Source organism: Pseudophryne corroboree, chromosome 4 (assembly GCF_028390025.1).
Source record: "Pseudophryne corroboree isolate aPseCor3 chromosome 4, aPseCor3.hap2, whole genome shotgun sequence".
In the NCBI taxonomy this organism is placed as follows: domain Eukaryota; kingdom Metazoa; phylum Chordata; class Amphibia; order Anura; family Myobatrachidae; genus Pseudophryne; species Pseudophryne corroboree.
In genome coordinates this window covers 133,420,264-133,447,241 of record NC_086447.1, presented here as the reverse complement: position 1 = coordinate 133,447,241, position 26,978 = coordinate 133,420,264, and the positions used below count along the sequence as shown (strand labels likewise).

The 26,978-nt window shown below is 47.9% G+C and overlaps 1 protein-coding gene across 3 annotated transcripts in view; it reads right to left on the bottom strand.

Annotated features, from left to right (window-relative positions):
• Positions 1 to 26,978, bottom strand: part of KIDINS220 (kinase D interacting substrate 220) — a 344,589-nt gene that overhangs the window by 114,714 nt on the left and 202,897 nt on the right. For all 3 annotated transcript variants that reach the window (XM_063915451.1, XM_063915452.1, XM_063915453.1), the window contains exons 21-22: positions 8,110 to 8,254; positions 6,939 to 7,101 (exon numbers count right to left, since the gene is read on the bottom strand). In XM_063915451.1, coding sequence (XP_063771521.1) covers positions 6,939 to 7,101; positions 8,110 to 8,254 — 308 coding nt within the window. The remainder of the gene's footprint in view (positions 1 to 6,938; positions 7,102 to 8,109; positions 8,255 to 26,978) is intronic.

Genomic DNA, 26,978 nt, shown 5'->3' with positions numbered 1-26,978 from the left:
TTGGGTGTGAGGGGACATTAATGTGGATAGTATAGGTGGGAGGAGGTTAAGTGTGTTGGGTGTGAGGGGACATTAGTGTGGATAGTATAGGTGGGAGGAGGGAACGTGTAGTGGGTGTGAAGGGACATTAGTGTGGATAGAATAGGTGGGAGGCGCCTGAGTGGGCCCTGTTTGGTATGTTGCACCCTGATATTCGCATTACACAAGGTAGGAAGCGCCTTTTATTGGAAATCAGTGCAGCAGCCTGTAAGGGCTGTAACACACACTCCGGTTTTTCCCGGATGGCAAAAAGCCGGACAAACTTTGTCCGGCTTTTTGCCATCCGGGAGAAACCGGCAGTGTCTGTCACACAGGACGGCTTTGAGCCGTGTGTGATGCTGTGCGCATGCGCAGCATCAGACACGGCTTCAGAAAAAACCGTTGTGTGTGAAAGCTCCCCTTCACACACACGGTTTACTGGCTCCAAGGACGGCCCGGCGGCCGCCCGGCCGCCGGACCTTCCAGTGGTGAGACCCGGCTGCAACCCGGCAGCCGGGCCGGGGCCGTGCAGTGTGAAGGGACCCTACCCCTCACACTGTTAACTACAATGCCGGCACGGGAAAAAGCCGTCCGGCTTTTTCCCGGCCGGCAACAACCGTGTAGTGTGTTTTAGCCCAAAGACTATATTACAGACCTGGTTGCAACCATCCCAGCCTTCTCTTTCACTCTTTAAGGCCAAATCGAGGTTATTTTAGACAGGGAAGCCAAAACAGAGATTTTTTTTTTAAAGTGGGAGTCATACATAGCCACTCTATCGACTCCATTGAAAATTCAAATCCATAACAGCGTGGGGAGGGGGGAGAACGCCGATGGCCTGATACCACATCAGTTTAATTGCACTCAATTTGACTGTTCTTATATGTTGTTTTGAAATACGCACTCAGTATATTTTTGTGACAACAAATCGACCTATTGTACTATTGAAATTTGTGCCTTATATCACTGCTTGTTAAATACCATGTTCTATAACAATTGCAATATTATTTACTACATCGCTTGTAAAATTGACGTACGATGCTTCAATAAAAAACTTTTGGGGAAAAAAAAAAAGAATAGGTGGAAGGAAGGTAAGTGTGGTGGGTGTGAGGGGACATTAGTGTGGATAGTATAGGTGGGAGGAAGGTAAGTGTAGTGGGTGTGAGGGGACATTAGTGTGGATAGTATAGGTGGGAGGAAGGTAAGTGTAGTGGGTGTGAGGGGACATTAGTGTGGATAGTATAGGTGGGAGGAAGGTAAGTGTGGTGGGTGTGAGGGGACATTAGTGTGGATAGTATAGGTCGGAGGAAGGCAAGTGTGGTGGGTGTGAGAGGACATTAGCGTGGATAGTATAGGTGGGAGGAGAGTAAGTGTAGTGGTTGTGAGGGTCATTAGTGTGGATAGTATAGGTGGGAGTAGGTTAAACTCTAATAATAAAGAATTGGGTTTAAGGATTGGAAGGCTGTGGGATTGTGTGATTGCTATAAGTGGTTAATAGGACAAGAGAAGCCATGTAGGTGAAAGTGAAAGGTGGTTAACGGAGAGGATGCCACACCAATGGTACTGTAGATCTAAGAGTACGGGAGGGAGAGAGATTTGAGATGAAGTTTCAGGTGTAAGAAAGGGTATATAGGAGGAGATTTAATTAGCACCAAGGTTACACAGTGGCATTGACAGTTAGCATTTCTATGTATTGATCTTCATTCTGTTTTCACTGCATTAATTGTGGTTTGTGCGCACTAGCATACGGGAGACTACTAGTGAGCCTCTTCATTCACTCTAGAAGAGGTTTCCTTCCAGTCTCCATGTGTGAGTCAATAATTATAATACATCCGGGTACAAGTTGTCCCTTGGAATCATACAGGCCTGATGTTATGATATAGATTGTTCCTCACTACTTGTCTATCCTTTGTGACAGCATTACTAATGCATTCTGGCCAAATCCCCTCCAGATAGAATACATCCAAATCTATTAATATCTAATGACTCTTTCTAATCTTACCAATAAGCCAAGAGAACACCGGTATCAGGGTACCCTGGCACTGCACACTGCCAAAGCTCATGACGGAGAAGGGGTGGTCTTCAGTATGCCGAATGTCGGGATCCCAGCGCACATTATACCGGCGCCGGAATCCCGACACCCGGCATACCGACAGCTATTCTCCCTTGTGGGGGTCCACAACCCCCCTGGAGAGAGAATAAAACAGTGTGATAGCGCGCCACCGTGCCCGCAGCGTGGCGAGCGCAGCGAGCCCGCAAGGGGCTCCTTAGCACTCGCCACGCTGTCGGAATGCCGGCGGTTGGGCTCCCGGCACCGGTATGCTGGTCGCCGGCATACCGTACTACACCCACGGAGAAGATTAGGGAACCAATGAGCAATAATGGGCCAACTCTGGTTACACCTAAACTTTTTGAGGTGGTTCCCACCAGCCTGAATTGGAAAGGGAGGGCATCTTTTTTCGGGGCTTAATAAGCTGTAGTGCTGGAGTATACAAGAAAAAGAGGGGTATGCTCACTATACAATGGTGCTGGTCTCTCTGATGTTAACCTGTACATTTAGCTTTTATGCAGGTATATGAGTGTTGGTAAAAACATACTGATGTAGTAAAATTAAAATATGAATTTAATAAATACAATACTAACATCAATAGGTAAAAACAAGTGGACTAAACAGACTGTGTGGGGGAATGAAATCGTACCGATGCAGGTGGAGGAGCCGCAAGTGTCAAAGTAAAGGCAGGGTACCCCGGGAAATACCCTGCTGGTGGCTCCTCTAATCGAATTCCCTTTCAGGCAGTCAGGAGAACAGTCCACAAAACGTCCGGGGGGTGGGCAGCACCACAAGGTATAGCGTTTTGGGAGAGCCTGGTCCCTTCCTCAAGCATAAAAGCTAAATGTACAGGTTAACATCAGAGAGACCAGCACCATTGTAGAGAGAGCACACCCCTCTTTTTCTTGTATTCTCACACTGAGCCTTTAGGGAGCTCTAGCACTCTCCACCCGGCTAGCTGTCTCCATCTAATACAGCGCAGATTTGCTACCCCCGTCCTCCAGTTTGTAGTGCTGGAGTGCCCAGTAAATGCATCCTTAATTCCAGCAACACACACCACACATACTCTAGAGACGAGCTTCCTTCCTGATGTACAACCAGATAACTACATGTACAGGTACAGAGCTACTGGGGTCTATAAAGCCGTGGAGAGAGATAATGTGGAATTCATCTCCTAACTGCCATGTTACATGCAGTGTTTGAAAAATGTCAGGAGCTGGTTGGTCAGTACTTTATCTCTCTCCAAGGCTTAGTAAATAGACCCCACTGTTTTCTATTGAACGCCAGCTCACACGCCACAAATGCTGGTCGGATTTTAAATCCTGCCATCCTTCACACGTGGCGAGCCTGTCTGACCTGATTGTACATTCTAGCGTTACACCATATAAAAATGATGAGGCCATAACACTGCTGTCCTCTTTATTAGATGTACATGATGATTTGTTTGTAGGATACTAAAATCACTCCTACAGTTATTTCCTCCCATCAGCCAAGCTACTGGCGCGCGTTTCCATGAGGGAGCTGTAACAGCGCTGTGGGGCCCTCAGGAGGGCAGCTAATGTCTCACACCGAATTACCCTGCTCTGTGCCATAATGATGGCAGCCAATGAGCTGTTACACAAAGCAAAGGAAGAAAGCTTTATCATGCAGTCTCTAGCCGAGCTAACCCCTCTATCCCACATGGATACAGAGTGGAGACCACAGGGAGAGAGGACCCAGAACAGAGGTACAGTAACTGACCAGTGTGTCTCATACATGTTACAGGGCACGGCAAGGATGGTGCCATAGAGGCTCGCGCTGCAGGATTTACTGTCTTCACCTAATGCTGCCATCTGCTCTGGGCATGAGGAAAATGAGCAGCAGCAGCAGCCCTGCGCAGATGGAGCGTTTCATAAACAAATTGTGTGTGTGTGGGCAGATATATATATATATATATCCTATATCATAAAAGGCTACCACAGACCCTAACCTATATGGTACACCGGCAGCCACTAGATGGCGCCCAGCGGAGCAATTTAAGTGTTGCTCCGTTCAGGCGCACGCACGCCTCAGCATGACAGAGCCCATGCTCCAAGCAGCTGTGTCATATTGACAGGCTGGTAACTAGTACAGAATTTATTCACTCATTAATGGAACCAATGGGAAGGAGAAGCCTCAGCTATTCAAAGTTGCTGCAATATGCCCAATGCAGCAGCACACTCCAAGGTGTGAACGGTCTGTGTTACAGCAACGCCATCTAGCCAGGATGTAAACACACACACACACACACACACACACACACACACACACACACACACACACACCTCTGCATGTCACTGCTACCAGCTCTCCAGAAGGAGCTAGGCCACTTCCATGCCATAACCCAATGCTACCAGCCTGGCCTTCCCTATGTTTGCTGCCTCATCAATAACCTGTCAAATACCACAACTGGTTTTATAGTCAGAGAGAATGCAGTATTACACACGATATAATTACATATTATATATTGGCAGTAATTGCTAAATGCTAGAGAAAGTTATGAAGTTCTAGCTAAGCCATACTACTGCTATAAGTAAATGTTGCATTATAAAGGCTGCCTGGTGTCACAGCACAACACAATTGTCTGAATGCACAAACCAGCCCCTTCTGCTGTTTCTTCTATTAGATACTTCACTAGAGACATCACCCAATCATGTCATGAGCCAACCTTCCCCAGGCGCAGCTCCTGTCTGAGCCATCAGGCTGCATCTGCAAGGTACTGGCACAGCCCACGAGACGGCAGGTGCTCTCTAAACAGGCAAATAGTGGTCTGATAGCGAACGGGTTGTTACACTAAAATCACTGAACAGATTTGCTTGATTAAAAGTAACATTAAATGAGATTTGTGGTAATATCCTAATCTAGAATTTCCCATTTCTAGTCAAAATACTTTCATATTGTAATAATAATAATAATAATAATAATAATAATAATAATTTATTATTATTAATATTAATTTATTTATATAGCGCTCTTTCTCCTGTAGGTCTCAAGGCGCTTAACAGACTCAACATAATACATTACAGAACCAATGAAGAACAGAAAAGCTTTCCATAAAATACAGAGAGCATGGAGATATTAAAGGGACAATTATGGAAATGCGCGACTACAGAGGAAAGTCTTGCGTTCATTTTTGAAGGATTCTAGAGTGAGACCTCCTGCGCTGTACGGGGAAGTGAGTACCATAGATCGAGTTGGAACCACATGGCTAAAAGCTCAGCCCCCATCATTATAAAGTGAGAGCTCACATCATAACAACTTGGGGCATAGGAATCAAAGATGAGAGAGAGAGATATAAAGTACCAACCAATCAGCTCCTTACTGTCAGGATGAGCTTGAAAAATGGCAATGAGAGCCGACTGGTTGGTACTTCATCTTTTCTCCAAGCTTTGATACATATGCCCCCTGGTTTCTTACTGCCCATCACAATACTTTCCAAGGCTTTAAAACAGATAAAAGATAGTTGCAATGTTTCTGTGTGCATTTCTGTTATGTTCTACAGACCTGCTTCTTTACGATATATTGTAGAAATGGCATTAACCTGTCATTAGTGCAATATGGGTAGTGGAGGAAGATTCAGAGGAACAACACTGCCATCTGCTGGAAACCTAAAGACAGTTTCTTTAGCAACCTGCAAACACAACTGACTTTCCCAACACTACTTTCTCATTCAGCAAACGCCATCTAATCTGATGCAACTATTTTCTGGTGACATTTTATCTGGTTTATTATAGTATTTCTTAAGAGAGGACACCTTTGTATCTCCCAGCACACACCCATGAATGCCCCATTCAGGTTATGATATTCTCCAATCCACTTTGGACTCTATACCATAAATGTTTTTACAGAGTAACTTGAGTACTGGTGAAAACATCAGTTTGGCTGGATCCAGAACATGTTACCCACAAACAATATACAGAAATAGCTGCTGTAACCTATGGAAGGATTAGTAATGTACACTAAAAATTCTGTTTCTCTTATGGCCCGTACACACTGGTCGATATATCGTCCGTTCTCCTGAACGGCCGATATATCGCGGGACCGTCGGCCAGTGTGTACGGCCGATACGTCTGTGAACTCCGTCGTTCACAGACGTATCGCGTCGGCCGCGCAGCACAGCCGACGGCCAATATATCTACCGATATATTGGCGCGTCGCTGTGTGTGTACGGGGCGGTCGGCCGACCGCCCGTACACATGCTGCGGCGGCCGGCGGTGATTGACAGGTGAACTGGGCGGGCGTGTGTACACGCCCGCCCAGTTTATGACGTCAGTCCCCGATGGATCGAGCAGTGTGTATGCTGAACACACTGCTCGATCCGTCCATAGATATATCTGCAGATAAATTGATCTGCAGATATATCTGTTAGTGTGTACCCACCTCAATATATACAGTAGTATATTAATTTAATATTGAATGCATTGCTGGGCTGACTATTAAATGCACAGTGGTGTAGTGGTCAGCATTGCTGTTTCACCACTATGGTCACAAGTTTAGTTCCCCAATAACGCCACTCTGTGTGGAGTTTGTATGACCTCCATGGTTGCATGGGTTTCCTCACACACTGCAAAAATACACCCACAGTTTAACTGGACTATGACACAAAAGAATCTTAGTGTGTCCATGTGGTAGGGATGATAGATTGAAGCTCCTCTGGAGCAGGAACTGATGTGAATTACTAAACCTTCTCTGTAAAGTGCTACAAACATGTGTTGTATTTAAATTACTGGTAATAAATGGATTTTTAACTGAAATAAAATGATCTCCTCCCAATGATCCCTGATCAGCAAGAGCAGAGCCGGAAATGTCCTCTAGGTGGAGACATTCTCTATACAGCTTTACTAGCGGCACCTACCTTTCATAAATCGTCTTCAGAGTTGCTTGATCATGGACCCCCTCCGTCTCCTCCAGGTACAGAATCAGCCAGGACGTTCTATACGGCCACTGTTCTGTAAGGTTTATCCAGGAGGCCAACCTGTCCCAATTAAAATGTATCTGGTTTGCTCTCAATAACCTTCCTACAAATGTACAGGGAAAAAAAAAATAGAACTATATAAATAACGTAAAAGCACAAAGATATAATTTTACATGGATCTAGCAAATCGTTTGTTCATAATAAGGCAATACAAATGATATAACATTCAGAGACAATGGGAAAGGACTAAAACGCTAAAGGCATGACAGGGACAGCAGGTAAAGCCAGCATAGGGCCATGTGAGCTGCTTTTTCCAAATTGGGTCCTATGTTGCAGGAGTCTGATTTCTACAGGAACCCCTAGAGCGCATAGGATTGGGGCCAGTACTATAGAGATACATAAGCGTCTATACCAAGCCCCTCATCACTCCATGACGTCAGAGGACTCATACTACCAGGGGAATGTCTAGTGTGTGACTACCTCCGTCATGTCATTATACTGAAGTTTGGGGATTCAGGTGCCCAGCACAAATAGTTGCGCATTCTGACTGATGTAGATAAGGGATCACATATATTGTAGTGTAGACTGTAACACAATAGGAGCAGCATTACTAATATGGATCTGGATGGGAATCTGTGAGACAATAGGAAAGAATAATTTACTCCAAAGCTGGCAGCACTAAAGCTGGGTCACTGACACGTACCACATATGTACACAATACATGATCCTTACAGAACAAAACAGTTTTTAAATACTTCAAATAGAATTATTTTTTTCCCCTTTTATAAATGATAACAAATGGAAAAAAAAAAAGAAGAAAAAAAAAAAAGAGAGGAAATGAGGGAGGGGGGGGGGGGGGAGAAAAAGGACCCATGACTTAGTGTAAGCCTGGTGTCCTCTATGTAGTCTTCTACTCTGGCACCCAGCCTTAGATAGCTGTAACGCCCTGTATGGTGCATGTGAGGGGACAGATTATCCTGACGTGGCTTACACCCCCAGGGGTGACCTGTGTTTAGACTGACTGTGTGCTGGGAGTCCGCTCCAACCATCTGCTGCTTTTTCATAAATATAGCAAAAGAAATAAAAAGTTGTAAGAGCAGTGATTCATTACCTGTTACTGAAACAATGTTTAATAATCTTCTCATGGTCTGGGGACTGATGTCACTGAACCAGTCTTCTGTTACCAGCAGTTTGGTCAGGTCAAATGACATCTGGCGGGTGACAGTGCGCTGCATCTGCCGTCTCCTGTACGTATCCTGGAGGAATGGGAGAGCAAGTTGGACATGACAAAAAGCATAACCATCATCCCACCTATTAAATAGACACCTTTGTTGTCCTGTATGCAACCACTGGATCAACAGTGATCAAGTATTTCCTAACGCTATACTCTTTATAACGCCATTCTCACTATAAAGCAGACTTACACTGGTTTTATGCTGGTGTTTTATAGTGGGGGCATTGTGTTTCTTATTTACAGACCATTGTTCTACTTTGGGGATGAGCAGAAGAGGGATTGTAAATAGGATATCAAATAACTAGTGCCTCTTCTTCAAGTGGTTGACCAGCTTTGGTGCTTGTCAATAATTATATAAGGAAATGCAGAAAGTGTATTAGCAGATCTACCCCTGCAAACCTGGCCCATAGAATCCACGCTACATTGTCACAAGTTACAACACCCAGTATCGCTCTCACCTGCAACTCTATGCACAGCCCTGTCTGCGCTGGATGGGAATAGAGAAACCATAGATTCTCTCTATGCTCAACACTGTCTGGGCATAGAGAAACCATAGAGTCTTCTCTATGCCCAACCCTGTCTGCACTGGTATATAAAAGAGACCAGTGCATGGGTAAAGACTGTAATAAATAGCTATAATTAACAGCAAGGTGTGTTTGGCTGTGTCACATCAGTCGGAATGCCTTTTATGCTGTAAAAATAGGATTTTAATTACCTACCGGTAAATCCTTTTCTTGTAGTCCGAAGAGGATACTGCGGTTCTATTTAGTACCATGGGGTATAGACGGGTCCACCAGGAGCCATGGGCACTTTAAGAATTTGATCGTGTGGGCTGGCTCCTCCCTCTATGCCCCTCCTACCAGACTCAGTTTAGTAAATGTGCCCGAGGAGACGGACATTAATTAAGAGAAGGATAAGTAAAGATAGTGGTGAGATTCCGAACCAGCACACACAAACAGAGGAAAGCTATGCTAACCCAACTTTAAACAGGGACAGCAACAGCTTAACCAACAATACTTAACCAAGTATCAGTGCAGGAAGAGCGAAGCACCAGGCAGGCGCCCAGTATCCTCTATGGACTACGAGAAAAGGATTTACCGGTAGGTAATTAAAATCCTGTTTTCTCTTACATCCTAGAGGATACTGGGGTTCCATTTAGTACCATGGGGATCTACCAAAACTCCCAAACCGGGTGGGAGAGTGCTGAGGTTCCTGCAGAACTGAATGACCACACTGAAGGTCCTCAGAGGCCAAAGTATCTAACCTGTAGAACTTAGCAAACGTGTTCGAACCAGACCAAGTAGCCGCTCGGCAGAGCTGTAAAGCCAAGACACCCCGGGGTAGCCGCCCAGGAAGAACCCACCGACCTCGTAGAGAGGGCCTGTACAGATTTTGGAACTGGAAAACCTGCCGTGGAATAAGCATGCTGAATAGTGAGCCTGATCCTGCTTTCAAGCAGGACACCCAATTTTATTGGGATCATATAGAACAAACAGCGAGTCAGATTTCCTGTGATGAGCTGTCCTCTTTACGTATACCTTCAAAGCCCTCACAAAGGGGGTAATTCTGAGTTGATTGCAGCAGGATTTTTGTTAGCAGTTGGGCAAAACCATGTGCAGGGGTGACAGATATAACATGTGCAGAGACAGTTAGATTTGGGTGTGGTGTGTTCAATCTGCAATCTAAATTGCAGTGTAAAAAAAAGCAGCCAGTATTTACCCTGCACAGAAACAAAATAACCCACCCCAAATCTAACTCTCTCTGCACATGTTATAGCTGCCTCCCCTGCAGTGCACATGATTTTGCCCAACTGCTAACAAAAATCCTGCTGCGATCAACTCCGAATTACCCCCAAAATCCAAAGACTTTGAAGTAGCGGAAGTGTTGGTGATAACCGGAACCACAATAGGTTGGTTGATGTGAAACGCAGACACCACTTTCGGAAGAAATTACTGACGAGTTCTGAGTTCAGCTCTGTCCTCATAGAAAATTAAATAGGGGCTCTTGTGAGACAAAGCTCCCAGCTCTGACACACGTCTGGCTGAAGCCAAGGCCAACAGTGTGACGGTCTTCCACGCAAGATATTTTACGTCCACCTCCTGTAATGGTTCAAACCAGTCCGATTGGAGGAACTGCAGCACCAAATTAAGATCCCAAGGTGCCGTGGAAGGCACAAAGGAAAATCCTTGGATGCGCAGAACACCTTTCAAAAACGTCTGGACTTCAGGGAGAGAAGCAATTTGTTTTTGAAAGAAAATGGACAAGGCCGAAATCTGGACTTTAATAAGCCCAGACGTAGGCCCACATCTACACCTGCCTGCAGAAAAAGCAGGAAACGTCCCAGGTGAAATTCCACCACAGAATAAGTTCTGTTCTCACACCAAGAGATGCATTTCTTCCAAATACGGTGGTAATGTTTAGACGTTCCCCTCTTCCTGGCTTGGATCATAGTCAGGATAACTTTGTTAGGGATCCCTCTTCTGGCTAGAATCAACCGTTCAACTTCCATGCCATCAAACGTAGCCGCGGTAAGTCCAGATAGATGAACGCTCCCTGTTGCAGAAGATCCTCGCGAACAGGTAGAGGCCATGGATCTTCGAGGAGCATCTCCAGAAGGTCCGCGTACCAGACCCTGCTTGGCCAGTCCGTAGCAATGAGTATTGCTTGAACTTTTTCCCTTTTTATTCTTTTGAGAATTCTTGCGATCACAGGAAGTGGAGGAAACCCGTACACCATCTGATAGACCCATGGAGTCCTCAGAGCGTCTACCGCTGTGTCTGCTGAGAAAGTCTGCTTCCCAGTTGTCTACTCCCAGAATAAAGACCGCTGACAACGCCACAGCGTTTTTTTCTGCCCAGAAGAGAATTCTTGACACCACTGACATTGCTGCTCTGCTTTTCGTTCCGCCTTGTCAGTTTATGTACGTCACTGTCGCCAGATTGTCCGACTGGACCTGAATGGCCCGATCGTGAAGATATGAGGCCTGCAGAAGGGCGTTGTATATGGCCCCGAGTTCCAGGATGTTGATTGGAAGAATGACTTCCTGACTTGACCATCTTCCTTGAAACTGCACCCCCTGGGTGACTGCTCCCCAACCTCTGAGGCTTGCGTCCGTGGTTAACAGGATACAGTCCTGAATTCCGAACCTCCGACCCTCGACGAAGTGAGAAATCTGTAGCTACCACAGAAGGGAGATCCTGGCTTTTGGCGACAGACGGATCTTCTGGTGCATGTGAAGATGCGAGCTGGAAGGGTCTTGGGTGAAACCTTCCGTATTGAAGCACCTCATAAGAGGCCACCATTTTCCCCAGAAGGCGAATGCATAGATGCACCAAATTCCGGGTTGGCTTCAGGACATCCCGAACCATCGACTGGTTTACCAATGACTTTTCCAACGGAAGGAATTCTTTCTGCGACTCCGTGTCCAGTATCATTCCCAGGAATGGGAGCCTCCGTGTTGGCTCTAGGTGAGATTTCAGAAGGTTCAGAATCCACCAGTGATCCCGGAGAAGTTTGGTTGAGAGACCGATGCTGTCCAGCAACCTCTTCCAGGATGGCGCCTTTATCAGAAGATTGTCAAGGTACGGAATGATGTTCTTTCCCTGCTTGCGGAGTATAAACATCATCTTTGCCATCACTTTGGTGAACACCCTCGGTGCCGTGGAGTGACCAAATGGCAAGGCCTGGAACTGGTAGTGACAGTCCTGCAGTGCAAACAGCAGATAAGCCTGATGAGGCGGCCAGATCGGAATGTGAAGGTACGCATCCTTGATATCCAAAGACACTAGGAATCCCCCTTCCTCCAGACCTGAGATCACCGCTCTCAGAGACTCAATATTGAACTTTAACACTCTTAAGAACGGGTTCAAGGACTTGAGGTTCAGAATTGGTCGTACCGAACCGTCCGGTTTCGGTACTACAAACAAGTTACAATAGTACCCCTTGTTGTGCAGATGAGGTGGAACTGGAACAATGACTTGAGTCTGCACCAGTTTTTGGATGGCCTGCTGTAAAGTTATACTTGCCTCTTGTGAAGCTGGTAAGCCTTATTTGAAGAATCTGTGAGGTGGTAGCTCTTGGAACTCCAGTCTGTAGCCCTGGGAAATAAGATCTATGACCAAGGGATTCCGGCACGAACTTGACCTGATGTGACTGAAGAATTTTAGTCGGGCTCCCACCTGACAGTCCTCCAGGCATGGCGGTCCACTGTCATGCTGAAGGCTTTGAGGAAGTAGAGCCTGAGCTCTGTACCTGAGCACCTGCAGTTGCTGATTTGCGTGGTTTTACCTCTTGCACCTCTAGAGGCTGTAGAAGCACCTCTGGATTTTCCCTTAAACTTGGTCGTCCGAAAGGACTGTAAATTTGAAGCTGAATAAGCTTTCCTGGCTGGGGGAGCTGCGGAAGGAAGATACGAAGAGACTTAACCGCAGTAGCTTTGGAGATCCATTTGTCTAGTTTGTCTCCAAACAAGGATGCTCCTGTGAATGGTAGGCCTTCCACGCCTTTCCTGGAGTCCGCATCAGCAGTCCACTGCCGTAGCCACAAGCCCCTGCGTGCATTAAGCAAACCAATCTCTTTTATGACCTTCACCATAAAGTTCGCAGAGTCCTGTATATGCTGCAGGAGTAAAACATCCCCCCTAGACAAGGAATCTAACCACTCAATTAGGTTACCCGACCATTTAGCAATGGCTTTTGTGATCCACGCACATGCAATAGTGCAGGGGTGGCCAACCCGCGGCTCTTTCATCCGCCGCATGCGACTCAGCCGGGTCCTGGACACCGCTGCCCTGCCCCCCCCCCCATCCCCCGTGCTCACTGCGCTGCTGCCGTCACTCTGGGGGGAGGAGCGCGCAGCGTGCGCCTCTCCTGCCCCTCACTCTCCGGCGGCGGTCCGTGAGCCAATCAGAGCTCGCGGACCGCGCTGCTGCTGTCTGAGGGGAGCGCACGCTGCGCTCTTCTCCCCTCACAGACAGCAGCAGCGCGGTGAGCAGCACGGGGAAAGGGGGGCACGGGGGGGGGGGGGGGGGGGGTCATTGCTGGCACTGTGGGGACATGTATACCTGGCACTGGGGTCATAGTTGGCACTGGGGAGACATGTATATCTGGCACTGTGGGGTCACTGGCATTGGGGGCATAGCTGGCACTGTGGGGACATATATATATCTGGCACTGTGGGGACATATATCTGGCTCTTGGGGGACATGTATATCTGGCACTGGGGGGCATATCTGGCACTAGGGGGGGGGGGGGGGGGACACATCTGACACTAGGAGCATAGCTGGCACTGTGGGAGCATATATATCTGGCAAAGGGGGCATAGCTGGCACTGGGGGGAAATGTATATCTGGCACTGGGGGCAGAGCTGGTACTGTGTGGGGACATGTATATCTGGCAGTGGGGGCAGAGCTGGCACTGTGTGGGGACATGTATATCTGGCACTGGGGGCAGAGTTGGCACTGTGTGGGGACATGTATATCTGGCATTGGGGGCATAGCTGGCACTTTGGGGACATATATATCTGGCACTGGGGGGAAATGTATATCTGGCACTGGGGGGACATGTGTATCTGGCACTGTGAGGCGTATATGTATCTGGCACTGTGGGGACATAGGTTTCTGGCAGTGTGGAGGCACCCATTTTTTGACACTTTTATATGTATGTGGCACTGTACTGGGACATATGTATTTGGCACTGTACAACATGACTAAAAACGGAGTTATGACACAAGGTCATACTCCTACAAAGGTCATAACGAAAGGTGTGCGCACAACATGGGGTGTGGCTTTGTGAAAACTAGGCCACGCCCCCATTTTTGCACGCGCGCCCATGATACTGGCTCTTGCCCTTGACTACAGATCTTTTCTGGCTCTTTGCCTCTGACTGGTTGGCCACCCCTGCAATAGTGGGTCTCTGGGCCACCCCAGCAGCTGTGTACAATGATCTGAGTGTAGTCTCAATTTTACGATCAGCCGTATCTTTTTAGGGAGGCTGCATCAGAAACAGGCAATACAATTTTTCGTAACAGCCTAGAGACTGATGTGTCCACTATCTGTGGATTTTCCCATTTATTCCTATCCTCCAGAGGAAAAGGAAAAGATGAGAGCAACCTTTTAGGGATTTGACATTTCTTACCAGGATTAACCCATGGTTCTTCAAGCAGGGTATTCAATTCCTTTGACGCAGAAAAAGTGACTTAATTTTTACATTAAAATAAGATTCCTCACACTCCTCTGACACATTATCAGGAATTTGCAGAACATCTCTGATAGCCTCTATAAGAGCCTCTATTCCCTGTAACAGAGTAGCACCCCCCCCCCCCCCCCTCTCCAAATCCACCTCACCCTCCTCCATGTCTGACCCGTCAGCGTTTGACTCAGACTGCAGGATATGGGCCAGACATTGTTTTTGCGGACAAATAGGAGCGGATTGAGACGCTGGTTTGGGACTGAGTCTCTATTCATAAACTCATCCACAGTCTGTCCTAAGTATTGCGTCTCTTTCTCATTGCGGGATAGCTTTGTAGAAATATTTGAGATCATTCCCTTAATGGAATTAACCCACTCCAGTTCTGCCCCGCTATTCTGGGAAGGTGCACTGCTTTGAGTACCCAGTAGTGAGCCCCGTGGTGAAGAGGAACTCTCTGCTGTACAAGAAACACACACACACAGGAAAAGCTTAAGCACAATTAACCCACAAAGAGCCCTTCACGGAGACACAGTTATTTGGAGCCAGCCCACACCGCGCCCTTATCGCTAATGCCAAGCTTAGCCAGGTCGCAGACTAAGTACCCTGATAAGGGACTTAGTACACTAATAATAACTCTCCCCCCCCCCCCCTTCCTGCTATGACCCTCTGGTACCGCTAAAGTCATCTGGATTCTCTCCGGAGGAGCGGCGCGTCCCTGTCAGACAGCGTCCCTGCAGAGGGAAAATGGAGCTGGTAAGCTGTTGAATCCGCTCATAGTGAAGACTCCTCCCCTTCAATGGTGCGCGGTCTTCCCTGCTTTTATACTGGCAAAGGTAATCTGGTGCTTAAAATGGAGAGAAAACCGTTTTAAGGCTGTTTTTGCCAGTGTGGGTACTGTGTACAGTGTACTGAGACGCAGCTGTGTACTGTGTCTGGAGAAGCATCCGCCCCGGTTAGAAGCCGTGCGTCTCCGTACCACCATGCTGCCATAATGGCCGGCGCCCCGTTATTCGGGACGCCAGCTCCGTACTCACTACTCTTCATTCTTCTGACTCTGTTAGGGGTGGCGATGTGCTGCGGGAATGTACGCTCGCCGTGGTGGGGCTTGGGAATAGTTCCCTCAGGAGCTCAGTGTCCTGTCAGCGGGGAACGAGACCATGAACCCTTCAAGAGGTTGGGCCGTTCCCTTCCCTAAGTCCTACGAAGCAGGCAGGCTGGTGCCAACCAGCCCTGCCTGAAAATAACAAACATAAAAATAAATGCAGAAAACTCTTTAGGAGCTTCCTTCAGCATGACCGGCTCCTCTGGGCACATTTTCTAAACTGAGTCTGGTAGGAGGGGCATAGAGGGAGGAGACAGACCACACTATCAAATTCTTAAAATGCCCATGGCTCCTTGTGGACCAGTCGATACCCCATGGTACTAAATGGAACCTCAGTATCCTCTAGGACGTAAGAGAAATAATAAGAATTTACTTACCGATAATTCTATTTCTCGGAGTCCGTAGTGGATGCTGGGGTTCCTGAAAGGACCATGGGGAATAGCGGCTCCGCAGGAGACAGGGCACAAAAGTAAAGCTTTCCGATCAGGTGGTGTGCACTGGCTCCTCCCCCTATGAACCTCCTCCAAGCCAGTTAGGTACTGTGCCCGGACGAGCGTACACAATAAGGGAGGAATTTTGAATCCCGGGTAAGACTCATACCAGCCACACCAATCACACCGTACAACTTGTGATCTAAACCCAGTTAACAGTATGATAACAGCGGAGCCTCTGAAAAGATGGCTCACAACAATAATAACCCGATTTTTGTAACTATGTACAAGTATTGCAGATAATCCGCACTTGGGATGGGCGCCCAGCATCCACTACGGACTCCGAGAAATAGAATTATCGGTAAGTAAATTCTTATTTTCTCTATCGTCCTAGTGGATGCTGGGGTTCCTGAAAGGACCATGGGGATTATACCAAAGCTCCCAAACGGGCGGGAGAGTGCGGATGACTCTGCAGCACCGAATGAGAGAACTCCAGGTCCTCCTTAGCCAGGGTATCAAATTTGTAGGATTTTACAAACGTGTTTGCCCCTGACTAAATAACCGCTCGGCAAAGTTGTAAAGCCGAGACCCTTCGGGCAGCCGCCCAAGATGAGCCCACCTTCCTTGTGGAATGGGCATTTACATATTTTGGCTGTGGCAGGCCTGCCACAGAATGTGCAAGCTGAATTGTATTACACATCCAACTAGCAATAGTCTGCTTAAAAGCAAGAGCACCCAGTTTGTTGGGTGCATACAGGATAACAGCAAGTCAGTTTTCCTGACTCCAGCCGTCCTGGAACCTATATTTTCAGGGCCCTGACAACATCTAGCAACTTGGAGTCCTCCAAGTCCCTAGTAGGTGCAAGGCACCACAATAAGCTGGTTCAGGTGAAACACTGACACCACCTTAGGGAGAGAACTGGGGACGAGTCCGCAGCTCTGCCCTGTCCGAATGGACAAACAAATATGGGCTTTTTTTGAGAAAAAAAACCACCAATTTGACACTCGCCTGGTCCAGGCCAGGGCCAAGAACATGGTCACTTTTCATGTGAGATGCTTCAAATCCACAGATTTGACTGGTTTTAAACCAATGTGATTTGAAGAATCCCAGAACTACGTTGAGATCCCACAGTGCCACTGGAGGCACAAAAGAGGGTTGTATATGCAATACTCCCTTGACAAAGTTCTGGACTTCAGGAACTGAAGCCAATTCTTTCTGGAAGAAAATGGACAGGGCCGAAATTTGAACCTTAATGGACCCCAATTTGAGGCCCATAGACACTCCTGTTTGCAGGAAATGCAGGAATCGACCGAGTTGAAATTTCTTTGTGGGGCCTTCCTGGCCTCACACCACGCAACATATTTTCGCCACATGTGGTGATAATGTTGTGCGGTCACCTCCTTTCTGGCTTTGACCAGGGTAGGAATGACCTCTTCCGGAATGCCTTTTTCCCTTAGGATCCGGCGTTCCACCGCCATGCCAACAAACGCAGCTGCGGTAAGTCTTGGAACAGACATGGTACTTGCTGAAGCAAGTCCCTTCTTAGCGGCAGAGGCCATAAGACCTCTGTAAACATCTCTTGAAGTTCCGGGTACCAAGTCCTTCTTGGCCAATCCGGAGCCATGAGTATAGTTCTTACTCCTCTACGTCTTATAATTCTCAGCACCTTAGGTATGAGAAGCAGAGGAGGGAACACATACACCGACTGGTACACCCACGGTGTTACCAGAACGTCCACAGCTATTGCCTGAGGGTCTCTTGACCTGGCGCAATACCTGTCCCGTTTTTTGTTCAGACGGGACGCCATCATGTCCACCTTTGGTATTTCCCAACGGTTTACAATCATGTGGAAAAAACTTCCCGATGAAGTTTCCACTCTCCCGGGTGGAGGTCGTGCCTGCTGAGGAAGTCTGCTTCCCAGTTTCCATTCCCGGGATGAAACACTGCTGACAGTGCTATCACATGATTTTCCGCCCAGCGAAAAGTCCTTGCAGTTTTTGCCATTGCCCTCCTGCTTCTTGTGTCGCCCTGTCTGTTTACGTGGGCGACTGCCGTGATGTTTTTCCCACTGGATCAATACCGGCTGACCTTGAAGCAGAGGTCTTGCTAAGCTTAGAGCATTATAAATTTACCCTTAGCTCCAGTATATTTATGTGGAGAAAAGTCTCCAGACTTGATCACACTCCCTGGAAATTTTTTCCTTGTGTGACTGCTCCCCAGCCTCTCGGGCTGGGCTCCGTGGTCACCAGCATCCAATCCTGAATGCCGAATCTGCGGCCCTCTAGAAGATGAGCACTCTATAACCACCACAGGAGAGACACCCTTGTCCTTGGATATAGGGTTATCCGCTGATGCATCTGAAGATGCGATCCGGACCATTTGTCCAGCAGATCCCACTGAAAAGTTCTTGCGTGAAATCTGCCGAATGGAATTGCTTCGTAGGAAGCCACCATTTTCTACCAGGACCCTTGTGCAATGATGCACTGTTTTTAGGAGGTTCCTGACTAGCTCGGATAACTCCCTGGCTTTCTCTTTCGGGAGAAACACCTTTTTCTGGACTGTGTCCAGAATCATCCCTAGGCACAGCAGACGTGTCGTCGGGATCAGCTGCGATTTTGGAATATTTAGAATCCACCCGTGCTGTTGTAGCAGTATCCGAGATAGTGCTACTCCTACCTCCAACTGTTCCCTGGACTATGCCCTTATCAGGAGATCGTCCAAGTAAGGGATAATTAAGACGCCTTTTCTTCGAAGAAGAATCATCATTTCGGCCATTACCTTAGTAAAGACCCGGGGTGCCGTGGACAATCCAAACGGCAGCGTCTGAAACTGATAGTGACAGTTCTGCACCACGAACCTGAGGTACCCTTAGTGAGAAGGGCAAATTTGGGACATAGAGGTAAGCATCCCTGATGTCCCGGGACACTATATAGTCCCCTTCTTCCTGTTCGTTATCACTGCTCTGAGTGACTCCATCTTGATTTGAACCTTTGTAAGTGTTCAAAAATTTTTTAGATTTAGAATAAGTCTCACCTAGCCTTCTGGCTTCAGTACCACAATATAGTGTGGAATAATACCCCTTTTCTTGTAGTAGGAGGGGTAATTTAATTATCACCTGCTGGGAATACAGCTTGTGAATTTTTTCCCATACTGCCTCCTTGTCGGAGGGAGACCTTGGTAAAGCAGACTTCAGGAGCCTGCGAAGGGGAAACGTCTCGACATTCCAATCTGTACCCCTGGGATACTACTTGTAGGATCCAGGGGTCCTGTACGGTCTCAGCGCCATGCTGAGAACTTGTCAGAAGCGGTGGAACGCTTCTGTTCCTGGGAATGGGCTGCCTGCTGCGGTCTTCTTCCCTTTCCTCTATCCCTGGGCAGATATGATCTTATAGGGACGAAAGGACTGAGGCTGAAAAGACGGTGTCTTTTTCTGCAGAGATGTGACTTAGGGTAAAAACGGTGGATTTTCCAGCAGTTGCCGTGGCCACCAGGTCCGATGGACCGACCCCAAATAACTCCTCTTCCTTTATACGGCAATACACCTTTGTGCCGTTTGGAATCTGCATCACCTGACCCCTGTCGTGTCCATAACATCTTCTGGCAGTTATGGACATCGCATTTACTCTTGATGCCAGAGTGCAAATATCCCTCTGTGCATCTCGCATATATAGAAATGCATCCTTTAAATGCTCTATAGTCAATAAAATACTGTCCCTGTCAAGGGTATCAATATTTTTAGTCAGGGAATCCGACCAAGCCACCCCAGCTCTGCACATCCAGGCTGAGGCGATCGCTGGTCGCAGTATAACACCAGTATGTGTGTATATACTTTTTATGATATTTTCCAGCCTCCTGTCAGCTGGTCCTTGAGGACGGCCCTATCTATAGACGGTACCGCCACTTGTTTTGATAAGCGTGTGAGCGCCTTATCCACCCTAAGGGGTGTTTCCCAACGCGCCCTAACTTCTGGCGGGAAAGGGTATACCGCCCATAATTTTCTATCGGGGGGAACCCACGCATCATCACACACTTTATTTAATTTATCTGATTCAGGAAAAACTATGGTAGTTTTTTCACATCCCACATAATACCCTCTTTTGTGGTACTTGTAGTATCAGAAATATGTAACACCTCCTTCATTGCCTTTAACGTGTGGCCCTAATAAGGAATACGTTTGTTTATTCACCGTCGACACTGGATTCAGTGTCCCTGTCTGTGTCTGTGTCGACCGACTAAAGTAAACGAGCGTTTTAAAACCCCTGACGGTGTTTTTGAGACGTCTGGACCGGTACTAATTGTTTGTCGGCCGTCTCATGTCGTCAACCGACCTTGCAGCGTGTTGACATTATCACGTAATTCCCTAAATAAGCCATCCATTCCGGTGTCGACTCCCTAGAGAGTGACATCACCATTACAGGCAATTGCTCCGCCTCCTCACCAACATCGTCCTCCTACATGTCGACACACACGTACCGACACACAGCACACACACAGGGAATGCTCTGATAGAGGACAGGACCCACTAGCCCTTTGGAGAGACAGAGGGAGAGTTTGCCAGCACACACCAAAAACGCTATAATTATATAGGGACAACCTTATATAAGTGTTTTCCCTTATAGCATCTTTTTTATATATTTCTAACGCCAAATTAGTGCCCCCCCTCTCTGTTTTAACCCTGTTTCTGTAGTGCAGCGCAGGGGAGAGCCTGGGAGCCTTCCCTCCAGCCTTTCTGTGAGGGAAAATGGCGCTGTGTGCTGAGGAGATAGGCCCCGCCCCTTTTTCGGCGGCCTCGTCTCCCGCTCTTAACGGATTCTGGCAGGGGTTAAATATCTCCATATAGCCTCCGGAGGCTATATGTGAGGTATTTTTAGCCAAAATAGGTTTTCATTTGCCTCCCAGGGCGCCCCCCTCCCAGCGCCCTGCACCCTCAGTGACTGCCGTGTGAAGTGTGCTGAGAGGAAAATGGCGCACAGCTGCAGTGCTGTGCGCTACCTTTAGAAGACTGAGGAGTCTTCTGTCGCCGATTCTGGACCTCTTCTTATTTCAGCATCTGCAAGGGGGCCGGCGGCAAGGCTCCGGTGACCATCCAGGCTGTACCGGTGATCGTCCCTCTGGAGCTGATGTCCAGTAGCCAAGAAGCCAATCCATCCTGCACGCAGGTGAGTTCACTTCTTCTCCCCTAAGTCCCTCGTTGCAGTGATCCTGTTGCCAGCAGGACTCACTGTAAAATAAAAAACCTAAGCTAAACTTTTCTAAGCAGCTCTTTAGGAGAGCCACCTAGATTGCACCCTTCTCGGCCGGGCACAAAAATCTAACTGGCTTGGAGGAGGGTCATAGGGGGAGGAGCCAGTGCACACCACCTGATCGGAAAGCTTTACTTTTGTGCCCTGTCTCCTGCGGAGCCGCTATTCCCCATGGTCCTTTCAGGAACCCCAGCATCCACTAGGACGATAGAGAAAATATACATTACATGCACACACATAACATTTCTCAGGATTGATCATATGATTTAGCTAATGGATGTACAAATATATTTCAGAACAAAATGGTTCAGAAAGGCTTCCAATATATTCTGTGACCGTGTCTGCTACAAACTGCAATAAAACCATTTATATCCCAGATAAGACATCTCCATCTCTCCCCTTCCATACTGCAGACTGATGTACTTTACATATTAACCAAAGAAAAGTGAGATAAAAGAGAAGGGGGGGGATGGAGAAAAAAAAGAGACCAAGGAGAAAAATAAGATTTTACTCACCGGTAAATCTATTTCTCGTAGTCCGTAGTGGATGCTGGGAACTCCGTAAGGACCATGGGGAATAGCGGGCTCCGAAGGAGGCTGGGCACTCTAGAAAGATTTATGACTACCTGGTGTGCACTGGCTCCTCCCACTATGACCCTCCTCCAAGCCTCAGTTAGGACACTGTGCCCGGACGAGCTGACATAATAAGGAAGGATTTTGAATCCCGGGTAAGACTCATACCAGCCACACCAATCACACCGTATATAACTCGTGATACTATACCCAGTTAACAGTATGAATATAACTGAGCCTCTCAACAGATGGCTCAACAATAACCCTTTAGTTAGGCAATAACTATATACAAGTATTGCAGACAATCCGCACTTGGGATGGGCGCCCAGCATCCACTACGGACTACGAGAAATAGATTTACCGGTGAGTAAAATCTTATTTTCTCTGACGTCCTAGTGGATGCTGGGAACTCCGTAAGGACCATGGGGATTATACCAAAGCTCCCAAACGGGCGGGAGAGTGCGGGTGACTCTGCAGCACCGAATGAGAGAACTCCAGGTCCTCCTCAGCCAGGGTATCAATTTTGTAGAATTTTGCAAACGTGTTTGCCCCTGACCAAGTAACAGCTCGGCAAAGTTGTAAAGCCGAGACCCCTCGGGCAGCCGCCCAAGATGAGCCCACCTTCCCTGTGGAATGGGCTTTCACCGATTTAAGATGCGGCAGTCCAGCCGCAGAATGCGCCTGCTGAATCGTGTCACAGATCCAGCGAGCGATAGTCTGCTTAGAAGCAGGAGCACCCAGCCTGTTGGGTGCATACAGGATAAATAGCGAGTCAATTTTTCTGACTCTAGCCGTCCTGGAAACATAATTTTTCAAGGCCCTGACTACGTCCAGTAACTTGGAATCCTCCAAGTCCCAAGTAGCCGCAGGCACCACAATAGGTTGGTTCAAGTGAAAAGCTGATACCACCTTAGGGAGAAACTGGGGACGAGTCCTCAATTCTGCCCTATCCATATGGAAAATCAGATAAGGACTTTTATATGATAAAGCCGCCAATTCTGATACACCCCTGGCCGAAACCAAGGCCAATAACATGACCACTTTCAACGTGAGATATTTTAGATCCACGGTTTTTAGTGGTTCAAACCGATGTGATTTTAAGAAACTCAACACCACGTTGAGATCCCAAGGTGCCACTGGAGGCACAACCGGGGGCTGAATATGCAGCACTCCTTTTACAATGTCTGAACTTCAGGTACTGAAGCTAATGCTTTCTGGAAGAAAATCGACAGAGCCGAGATCTGTATCTTAATGGAGCCTAATTTTAGGCCCATAGACACTATGGAAGTCGTGTCTGCTGAGAAGATCTGCTTCCCAGTTGTCCACTCCGGGAATGAACACTGCTGACAGTGCTAACACATGATTTTCCGCCCATCGGAGAATCCTCGTGGCTTCTGCCATCGCCATCCTGCTTCCTGTGCCGCCCTGTTGGTTTACATGGGCGACTGCCGTGATGTTGCCTGATTGGATCAGGACCGGCTGGTTTTGAAGCAGAGGCCTTGCCTGACTCAGGGCATTGTAAATGGCCCTCTGTTCCAGAATATTTATGTAGGGAAGTCACCTGACTTGACCAAAGTCCCTGGAAGTTTCTTCCCTGTGTGACTGCCCCCCAGCCTCAAAGGCTGGCATCCATGGTCACTAGGACCTAGTCCTGTATGTCGAACCTGCGGCCCTCTTGAAGATGGGCACTCTGCAGCCACTACAGTAGAGATACCCTGGTCCTTGGAGACAGGGTTATCAGCCTAATGCATCTGAAGATGCGACCCGGACCACTTGTCCAACAGGTCCCCCTGAAAAGTTCTTGCATGGAACCTGCCGAATGGGATTGCTTCGTAGGAAGCTAACATTTTTCCCAGGACTCGCGTGCAATGATGCACCGATAACTGTTTTGGCTTCAGGAGGTCTCTGACTAGAGATGACAGCTCCTTGGCTTTCTCCACCGGGAGAAACACTTATTTCTGGTCTGTGTCCAGAACCATCCCCAGGAACAGTAGACGTGTCGTAGGACCCAGCTGTGACTCTGGACTGTTTAGAATCCAACCGTGCTGTTGTAGCACTTTCCAAAATAGTGCTACCCCGACTAGCAACTGCTCCTTGGACCTCGCCCTTATAAGGAGATTGTCCAAGTACGGGATAATTAAAACTCCCCTTTTTCGAAGGAGTATCATCATTCCGGCCATTACCTTGGTAACACCCTCGGTGCCATGTACAGTCCAAACGGCAGAGTCTGGACTTGGTAATGGTAATCCTGTACCACAAATCTGAGGTACTCCTGACGAGGATAGTAAATAGGGACATGCAGGTAAGCATCCTTGATGTCCCGGGATACCATGTAATCCCCCTCGTCCAGGCTTGCAATAACCGCCCTGAGCGATTCCATCTTGAACTTTAATTTTTTATGCATGTGTTCAAGGATTTTAATATAAAGAAGGGTCACACCGAACCATGCGGTTTCGGTACCCCAACCGTGTGGAATAGTAACCCCGTCCTTGTTGAAGTAGGGGCACCTTAAGTATTACCTGCTGGGAATACAGCTTATTAATTGCCTCTAGCACAGCCTCCCTGCCTGAGGGAGTTGTCGGCAAGGCATATTTGAGGAAACGGCGGGGGGAAGACATCTCGAATTCCAGCTTGTACCCCTGAAATACTACTTGAATGAAACAGGGATCCACCTGTGAGCGAGCCCACTGATCGCTGAAACTTTTGAGACGGCTCCCCACCGTACCTGGCTACACCTGTGGAGCCCCCGCGTCATGCTGTGGACTCAGAGGAAGCGAGAGAAGAATTATGATTCTGGGAACAGGCTGACTGGTGCAGCTTTTTCCCTCTTCCCTTGTCTTTGTACAGAAAGGAAGCGCCTTTGACCCGCTTGCTTTTCTGAAGCCGAAAGGACAGTACCTGATAATACAGTGCTTTCTTAGTCTGTGAGGAAAACTGAGGTAAAAATATTTCTTCCCAGCTGTTGCTGCGGATACGAGGTCCCAGAGACCATCCCCAAATAATTCCTCACCCTTATAAGGCAGAATCTCTATGCGCCTTTTAAGGTCAGCATCACCTGTCCAGTGACAGGTCTCTAATACCCTCCTGACAGAATGGACATTACATTCATTTTGGATGCCAGCCGGCAAAATATCCCTCTGTGCATCCCTCATATATAAGACGACGTCTTTAATATGTTCTCATGTTAGCAAACTAGTATGTTTGACAGGGTCACCGACCACGCTGCAGCAGCACGCTCTGCAGGTTTCAGTCTAGTACCTGAGTGTGTAAATACAGACTTCAGGATAGCCTCCTGCTTTTTATCAACAGGTACCTTCAAAGTGGCCGTTCCTAAAACGGCAGTGCCACCTATTTTGACAACCGTGTGAGCGCCTTATCCACCCTAGGGGATATCTCCCAGCGTAACTTATCCTCTGGCGGGAAAAGGTACGCCATCAGTAACTTTTTAGAAATTACCAGTTTCTCATCAGGGGGAACCCACGCTTTTCACACACTTCATTCATTCATCTGATGGGGGAACAAAACACTGCCTGCTTTTTCTCCCCAAACATAAAAACCCCATTTTTAGAGGTTAATGTCAGAAATGTGTAACACATTATTTTTATTGCCGGGATCAAGTCACGGATGTTCCTAGTGGATTGTGTATATGTCTCAACCTTGTCGACACTGGAGTCCGACTCCGTGTCGACATCTGTGTCTGCCATCTGAATGAGCGGGCGTTTTTGAGCCCCTGATGGCCTTTGAGACGCTTGGGCAGGCACGGGCTGAGAAGCCGGCTGTCCCACAGCTGTTACGTCATCCACCCTTTTATGTAAGGAGTTGACACTGTCGGTTAATACCTTTTACCTAACCATCCACTCTGGTGTCGGCCCCACAGGGGGCGACATCACATTTATCGGCATCTGCTCCGTCACTATATAAGCCTCCTCCTCAAACATGTCGACACAGCTGTACCGACACACCGCACACACACAGGGAATGCTCTGACTGAGGACAGGACCCACAAAGCCCTTTGGGGAGACAGAGAGAGAGTATGCCAGCACACACCAGAGCGCTATATAATGAGGGGATTAACACTATAACTGAGTGAATTTTCCCCCATAGCTGCTTGTATATACAATATTGCGCCTAAATTTAGTGCCCCCCCTCTCTTTTTTTACCCTTTGAGCCTGAAAACTACAGGGGAGAGCCTGGGGAGCTTTCTTCCAGTTGCACTGTGAAGAGAAAATGGCGCCAGTGTGTCTGAGGGAGATAGCTCCGCCCCTTTTCCGCAGCCTATTCTCCCGCTTTTTTCTGGATTCTGGCAGGGGTATTTACCACATATATAGCCTCTGGGGCTATATATTGTGGTATTTTTGCCAGCCAAGGTGTTTTTATTGCTGCTCAGGGCGCCCCCCCCCAAGCGCCCTGCACCCTCAGTGACCGGAGTGTGAAGTGTGTATGAGGAGCAATGGCGCACAGCTGCAGTGCTGTGCGCTACCTTGGTGAAGACTGATGTCTTCTGCCGCCGTTTTTCCGGACCTCTTCTTGCTTCTGGCTCTGTAAGGGGGACGGCGGCGCGGCTCCGGGACCGAACACCAAGGACTGGGCCTGCGGTCGATCCCTCTGGAGCTAATGGTGTCCAGTAGCCTAAGAAGCCCAATCCGGCTGCAAGCAGGCGAGTTCGCTTCTTCTCTCCTTAGTCCCTCGCTGCAGTGAGCCTGTTGCCAGCAGGTCTCACTGAAAATAAAAAACCTAAATCTATACTTTCCTTTCTAAGGGCTCAGGAGAGCCCCTAGTGTGCATCAAACCTCGGCCGGGCACAAGATCTAACTGAGGCTTGGAGGAGGGTCATAGTGGGAGGAGCCAGTGCACACCAGGTAGTTATAAATCTTTCTAGAGTGCCCAGCCTCCTTCGGAGCCCGCTATTCCCCATGGTCCTTACGGAGTTCCCAGCATCCACTAGGACGTCAGAGAAATAGGATTTTGATAACCTACCGGTAAATCCTTTTCTCGTAGTCCATTACCTTCTTGTGCATCTAAAATGGGCTCGTCAGGTGAAGACTCCTCCCCGACTTCTGACATGTTACACGCATGTACACACACACCCACACACACCCCTTTCACACAGGAGCTATCGGGGACAGACCCACAGAGAAGTCTGTTAGAGAAACACAAGGGATTTGCCAGTCCACACCCAGCGCCCTTATATAATGTGCAGCACACACTA